At 46.4% G+C, this 7,720-nt stretch overlaps 1 protein-coding gene across 2 annotated transcripts in view; it reads left to right on the top strand.

Moving 5' to 3' along the window:
- RELB (RELB proto-oncogene, NF-kB subunit) overlaps positions 1 to 7,720 on the top strand; it is a 30,896-nt gene that overhangs the window by 13,308 nt on the left and 9,868 nt on the right. For both annotated transcript variants that reach the window (XM_012811168.2, XM_023518945.1), the window contains 3 exons: positions 2,874 to 3,031; positions 5,119 to 5,210; positions 5,397 to 5,528. In XM_012811168.2, the coding sequence (XP_012666622.1) occupies positions 2,874 to 3,031; positions 5,119 to 5,210; positions 5,397 to 5,528 (382 nt within the window). The remainder of the gene's footprint in view (positions 1 to 2,873; positions 3,032 to 5,118; positions 5,211 to 5,396; positions 5,529 to 7,720) is intronic.

The following is a 7,720-nucleotide window of genomic DNA, read 5'->3' on the forward strand; positions in this document are numbered from 1 at the left end:
TTTTTTTTTTTTTTTTTTGCAGTTTTTGGCCAGGTGTGGGTTTGAACCTGGCACCTCCAGCATATGGGACGGGCGCCCTACTCCTTTGAGCCACAGGTGCCGCCCCCTGCCTGGAGTATTTCCTTCCTGTAGCCTCATCACTTCCTACTCACCTGTGAGGCCTCAGACACTTCTGAGACAACTGCTCTCACCCTCCCCCCAGGTCCATGTTTCCCCTGTGGAAGGTCTTCCCATTCTGTCTCTCTCCTCAATGAGCTTTGTACTCATAGGTTTATTTGGGGGATTTGCAGAATAACCATTTATTCCTCACCCTGGAGGAAGGAGTCAACATAGTGGTTACAAGTTTGGATAGGGGCCAAGGGTGGTTCCTCATGCCTGTAATCCTAGCACTCTGGGAGGCCTAGGCCAGAGGATCACTTGAGCTCAGAGTTTGAGGACAGTTTGAGATGGAGACCCCCGTCTCTAGAAACATTTTTTTAATTAAAAAAGGAAAAAAGTTGGGCCAGACATAGTGGTTCATGCCTATAATCCTAGTACTCTGGGAGGCTGAGGTGGGTGGATTGCTTAAGGTCATCAGTTTGAGACCAGCCTGACCAAGGGTGAGACCCTATCTCTACTAAAAATGAAAAACTGAGGCAAGAGGATTGCTTGAGCTGAGCAGTTTGAGGTTGCTGTGAGCTCTGACGCCAGGGCACTCTACCCAGGGCAACAGAGTGAGACTCTGTCTCAAAAATAAAAATAGAAAGTTTAGGGCAGCTCCTGTGGCTCAAAGAGTAAGGTGCCAGACCCATATGCCGGAGGTGGTGGGTTCAAACTCAGCCCTAGCCAAAAAAAAAAAATGGAGAAAGAAAGTTTAGCTGGGTGTGGTGGCAGGCTCCTATAGTCCTAGCTACTAGGGAGACTGAGGCAGGAAGGTAGTTTGAAGCCAGGAGTTTGAGGTTGCTGTGAGCTAAGCTAATGCCACAGCACTCTAGAAGGGGCAACAGAGTGAGACTCTGTCTCAAACAAAACGTAACAAAACAAAACAGAAAAAACAAGTTTGGATTGTAAGGTCTAAAAGACTTGGGTGTGAGGTGTCATTTACCAGCTATGTGAATTTGGGCCAGTCCAGTGTTTCTCTTAACCTGTTTCCTCATGTGAAATAGGGATGAAGTTTCTGTCCTTGCAGGACACTAGGGAGATCTCAGGGGGGTAGTGCCCAGCATTGGTGTGCATGCTTCCTTTGCTGCGGCTAAGTTGTTGTAGTTGTTATTTGATTTGGCTCCAGGCATTGTGGCTCAAAGCAACGTGTGGTCAGAAGGACATTTTGGTTAAAAGAATGATTTACTTAGAAATGTGTATTCTTACCCTTTTGACCCACAGGCGCTGCTCCGTATTTGCTCTTTTTTAACCCCAATGTGATATACTATCTTTTTATCATCTTTCAAAACACTAAAAAAAATTTTTATTGAGACAGAGTCTCACTCTGTTATCCTGGGTAGAGTGCCATGGTGTCATCATACCTTATGGCAACTTCAAGGTTTTGGACTCTAGCAATCCTCTTGCCTCAGTCTCCCAAGTTTGTGAGAACACAGGTGCTCTCCACCATGCCTCACTAGTTTTTCTATTTTTAGTAGAGATGGGGTCTCCCTCTTTCTCAGGCTAGTCTGGAACTGCTGAGCTCAAGTGATCCTCTGGCCTGGGCCTTACAGAGTGCTAGGATTATAGGCGTGAGTCACCATGATGGGCCAAGAACACTGAAATTTTGACATGGTGACTTTCAGTTTGGGCTTGTGTCATGTTTCCCAGAGATTAGATTAAAGTGATATGCCTGAGGACTGTCAGAGAGATGATGTATGCTTCCCAGAGCATCCCATCCTAACTCATTTTGTCCCAATATTGATGCTGCTGAGCTTGATCACCTGGTTAAGGTGATATCCACAGTGTTTCTTTTTTTTTTTTTTTTTGGCCGGGGCTGGGCTTGAACCCGCCACCTCCAGCATATGGGGCTGGCGTCCCACCCTTCTGAGCCACAGGAGCCGCCCATGTTTCTTCACTATAATGGTGCCTTTCTTCTTTGTGATTAGTAAGTTATCTGTGGGTAATACTTGGAGAACCTGTGTGCATCCAATTTCTTTTTTTAGAGACAGAGTCTCACTTTGTTGCTTTTGGTAGGGTGCTGTAGCATCACAGCTCACAGCAACCTCCAGCTCTGGGCTTAGGCAATTCTCTTGCCTTAGCCCCCCCAGTAGCTGGGACGACAGGTGCCCGCCACAATGCCTGGCTATTCTTTTTGTTGCAGTTTGGCTGGGGCCAGGTTTGAACCCGCCACCTTCGATATATGGGGCCAGCACCCTACTTACTGAGCTACAGGCGCCACCCCGTGCATCCAATTTTTTAAAAAATTTGAGTGGCAGGCTCAGCGCCTGTAGCTCAGTGGCTAGGGTGCTGGCCACATGCACCAGAGCTGGAGGGTTTGAACCTGGCCCAGGTCTGCTAAACAACAATGACAACTGCAACAACAACAACAAAAACAAAAAAAATAGCTAGGCATTATGGCAGGCTCTTGTACTCCCAGCTACTCGGGAGGCTGAGGCAATAGTAATCCTTAAGCCCAAGAGTTTGAGTTTGCTGTGAGCTGTGATGGCTACAGCACTCTACCAAGGGCACCATGGTAAGACTGTTTCAAATAAAAAATTTGAGTGGCCAAAGAAAGTGCAGGCCACTGGTTGGAAGTTTCTGGCTTACAATATGAGAAGGGTCTTCGGCATTCCTCCATCATCATGGTGGGGAAGTGGGAAGAGAGTTGGGCTGTTCCCAGAGAGGCCCCAGGGAGTTCGGATGGGTGCAGGTGTCTATAATGGGACCTCCAAAGAGCACCTGTCTTCCTGCAGCTCCGGGATTGTGGAGGGCTGCGGGAGGTGGAGGTGACTGCATGCCTGGTGTGGAAGGACTGGCCTCACCGCGTCCACCCCCACAGCCTCGTGGGGAAAGACTGCACTGACGGTGTCTGCAGGGTGCGGCTCCGGCCCCACGTCAGCCCCCGGCACAGGTACCCACCCCCCTTCACCCCTAAACCCTCACCCTTGGTCATGGAGATTCTGAGGGGCTGAAGATAGATCACTCAGGGAAACCTTAGGGCCAGTGGCAGTACAACCAAGCCTCCCTACTATATCCCCTAGATGGGGAAACTGAGGCCTGGGAGCAGAGGAGGAGCTCACCTAGGCCTGTTGCTTTCTGCATAGACATTCACAGACATCCCATTTATCCCCTTTTTGTAGAGGAAGAAACTGAGGCTCAGAGAGTTAAGGAGCACAGATAATGGCTGATGTGGAATTTGACTCCAGAATGGACCTAACTAACTGCCAGGCTGCCAGGTCCACTTTTTCTCTCACTTTACAATTATATGTATAGATAGATTTTTTTTTTTAAGACAGAGTCTCATCTGTCACCCCGGATAGAGTACCATCGTATCATCATAGCTCACAGCAACCTTAAACTTGTGAGTCCAAGAGATCCTCCTGCTTCAGCCTCCCAAGTAGTTGGGATCACAGGTGCCCATCATGACATCCAGCTAGTTTTTCTATTTTTACACTTTATCTTAGCCAAAAGATAGAGAAACAATAGTTTTCCTGGGTTTTTTTGGTTTTTTTTTTTCTGAGACAGAGCCTCAAGCTGTTGCCCTGGGTCGAGTGCCATGGCATCACAGCTCACAGCAACCTCCAACTCCTGGGCTCAAGCAAGTCTCCTGCCTCTGCCTCCCAAGTAGCTGGGACCACAGGCACCTGCCGCAACGCCCAGCTATTTTTTGGTTGCAGGCGTCACTGTTATTTGGCAGGCCAGGGCTGGATTCAAACCCACCACTTTAAGAGTCTGTGGCTGGAGCCTTAGCCACTTGAGCCATAGGTGCCGAGCCAAAATATTACAATTTTAATACAGTTTTTTCCACATAATAAGAGATCTTATTCAAAGTGAAATCAATCATTCCCCAAAAATGTATGACTTATGGGTAGAATGGATGTGTATAGCTTGTCTAGGTACAGTTGGCCAGTAATGGTACCTTCAATTTAGCTTTTAAAAGTAATACATAGATAACATCCCTTAAAATGTGTTTGACACCCTCTATATATATTGTTTCTAGGATAAATTCCTAGAAATGAAATTGCAGGGTTCAAGTCTATACGTTTATAATTTTAGTGATTTATAGACTCAGTGAAAATGTCAGTTCCATGAGAGCAGGGATTTTGTCTCTTCTGTTCCCTGCTGTATCCTCAGCACCTAGCAGGTTACGTGTCACATAGTAGGTGCTCAGGGAATATTTGTAGAATGAATGATTACTGCCTTGCTATGTAGTTTATAGGTCCACCAGCAATGTGTGAGAGTGTTTGATTCTATACAGCCTCTCCAGCACTGGATATTATGAAACATTTTATTTTTTAAATCTTTTGTATTCTTCTACTTCTTGTAGAACTCACAGTCTAAATATTTTGATCTTTGCTATTCTGATAAGTGCTGGAAAAAAAAAAAGGGCATCTTACAACGTGGGTGTGGTGGCTCATGCCTATAATCCTAGCACTCTGGGAGGCTGAAGTAGGTGGATTGTTTGAGCTTAGGAGTTCGAGACCAGCCTGAGCAAGAGCCAGACCCTGTCTCTAAAACTAGCTTGGCATTGTGGCAGGCACCTGTAGTCCCCAGTACTTGGAGGATGAATTAAGAGGCGTTGCTTCCTCCTTTCTAGAGTCATTTTTGGCAGGGTTCTCCCACAGCTGTTGAGCCCAAGAGTTTGAGGTTGCTATGAATTATAATGCTATGGCACTCTACAGAGGGTGACAAAGTGAGAGTCTTGTCTCAGAAAAAAAAGGCATCTCATTGGTGTTTCATTTGCAGTTTTCTTATAAATGAGGTTGGCTGGTGTTCTCATGTGGTAAAGTTAAGGAGTATTTCCAGATCTTCTCATGAAATCTTGAGACATTTAAACCCCAGACCCTCTCTAAGGCTGGGACCTCTGGGCCTGGGGTGTCTCAGGCCTTGAGAACTTGAGTCCTGTGGCAGCATCTGTCGGAACCCTCAGGAGCAGGTTGGGGCCACACCTATCCCCTCATGAGTACTTCTTTCCTTCCCCCATATCCCTCCATTTAGTTTTAACAACCTGGGCATCCAGTGTGTGAGGAAGAAGGAGATTGAGGCCGCCATTGAGCGGAAGATTCAACTGGGAATTGACCCCTACAATGGTGAGCCTCTGCCCCTGGTCTGATCACCCTGTCCTCCTGAGCCCCTTGCCCTCTTTGCACACCCCTGTTCTCTCACCTCTCCAGGACCCATTGTCTCCTCCAGACTCATCCCTTCCCTATTCCCCTATCCTCCCCAACAGGGTCTCCACCCCCTACCCACAGCCTTCCCATGTCTCCTCCCCACAGCTGGGTCCCTGAAGAACCATCAGGAAGTGGATATGAATGTCGTGAGAATCTGCTTCCAGGCCTCATATAGGGACCAGCAGGGACAGATGCGCCGGCTGGATCCTGTGCTGTCTGAGCCTGTCTATGACAAGAGTGAGTTGAGAGTACTATGTCCATTAGGATTGTCTTTGGCTGCAGGTATCAGAAATTCCCCCTAATAAAAACAAGAACAAAAACAAAAGGACAGGCTTGGCGCCTGTGGCTTAAGTGACTAAGGCGCCAGCCACATACACCTAAGCTGGTGGGTTCGAATCCAGCCTGGGCCTGCCAAACAACAATGACAACTGCAACCAAACCAAAACAGGGGTTGTGGTGGGCGCCTGTAGTCCCAGCTACTTGGGAGGCAGAGGCAGGAGACTCGCTTGAGCCCAGGAGTTGGAGGTTGCCGTGAGCTGTAATGCCACAGCACTCTACCCAGGGGGACAGCTTGAGGCTCTGTCTCAAAAAAAAAAAGGAAAGAAACCAAACAAATGGACAAAACAAATCCTCCCTATAATCCCTGAACAAAAAGGATTCTTTTATTTTTGATTTGTCTCATGAAGTTTCTTCATGTTGATTCAGCTGCTCAGCAATATCAGGCACTGGTTTTGCATCTCTGTGATCCTCTTGATCTTTCACTCATGGTCACAAGACAGCTGTCATAGCTCAAGGCATCATATCAGTATTTAAGACATGGGATGAGCAGCATAATCCTGTGTGGTTATTCAGGTTATACACTGCTAATTTCTAGGGATTAGCATTTACTATATAGCCTATGAAAATGGGTCCTTCTGGTATAGAATGCAGAACTTTTACAAGTATACTAGGTAGCCCTAGAGAAGAGATAGCATAAGCAAATTTCTCTCTCTTTTATAGAGAACATAATATACTCCCCAGAATACCCTTGGTAGACATCTGCTTATGTCTAATTGGCCAGAACTTGGTCCCATGGCCTCCCCTAATTACAAAATAGTCTGGGAAAGCAAATGTTAGATTTTTCAACCTCTGAAGAGGCATAGATGAGAGGATTGGGAATAACTGTTAGGTTTTAGTCACCCTATATTGACTGGAATAAACATGAGATGGGGAGGAATATTAATTCAGTTGGAGCTTTTAAGGATGCAAGTGATGGAATTTCAACTCATATAGGCTAAGGAAAAAAAAGAATTTGTTTCATTGACTGAGAAAGGCCAGAGGTAGCACAGTGCTTCAGGTCTGGCTGTATCTAGGACCTCACTGATGTCATTAGGAATCTATCTCTGTCTCTCAGCTTTGCTTCCTCCTTGCTAGAGTCATTTTTGGCAGGGTTCTCCCATAGCTGTATGTAGCTCTAGGCTTATATCCTACCCACTTGGCAACTCTCCCCTACTCCCAAAGCTTCATTTAGCTGCTTCCTCTTCTTCTTCTTCTTTTTTTTTTTTGTTGAGATAGAGTCTCACTTTGTAACCCTCAATAGAGTGCTGTGGAGTCATAGCTCACAGCAATCTCAAACTCCTGGGCTTAAATGATTCACTCACCTTAGCTTTCCAAGTAGCTGGGACTGCAAGCACCTGCCACAATGCTCAGAGACAAAGTCTTCTTCTGGCTCAGGCTAGCCTTGAACTTGTGAGCTCAGGTAATCCACCTGCCTCAGCCCCCCAGAGTGCTATCATTACAGGTCTGAGCCACCAGGCCCAGCCCATTTAGCTTCTTTTACCCATTGTGTGTGTGTGTGTGTGTGTGTGTGTATGTATATATATATATATATATATATACACATATATATATATGTGTGTATATATATATATTTTTTTGGTTACCTTCGGTAGAGTGTCATAGTATCACAGTTCACAAGCAACCCCTAATTCTTGGGCTTAAGCCATTCTCTTACCTCAGCCTCCCAAGTAGCTAGGACTACAGGAGCCTGCTATAGCATCTGGCTATTTTTTTTGATGCAGTTGTTATTGTTTAGCAGGCCCAGACTGGGTTTGAACTTGCCTGCCTTGGTGTATGTGGGCTGGCACCCGACCCACTGAGCTATGGGTGCTACCCAATATTTTTGCTCCGAGTTTCAGGGTTGTCTCTCATTGGCCTGGTTTTGGTCATAAGCTAGTCTCCAAGCAATCAGCTGTGGCTAGAGACAGTGGCACACAATCACTCTGGCCAGGTCTGGAGCACATGATCACTCTGGAATAGGAAGTGGTCTCAACCCTTGGCAATCCACATGACTGAGATGAAGGGTGTCCACTACCTTTTAGGCCATTAATCCTCTTCTGGGAACCTTTTGTGACCCCTGACCCCACCAATCTAAAGGATTTTTTTTTTTT

The sequence above is a fragment of the Otolemur garnettii genome, unplaced genomic scaffold, assembly GCF_000181295.1.
Source record: "Otolemur garnettii isolate 467f Iridium unplaced genomic scaffold, OtoGar3 scaffold00152, whole genome shotgun sequence".
Taxonomy (NCBI): Eukaryota; Metazoa; Chordata; class Mammalia; order Primates; family Galagidae; genus Otolemur; species Otolemur garnettii.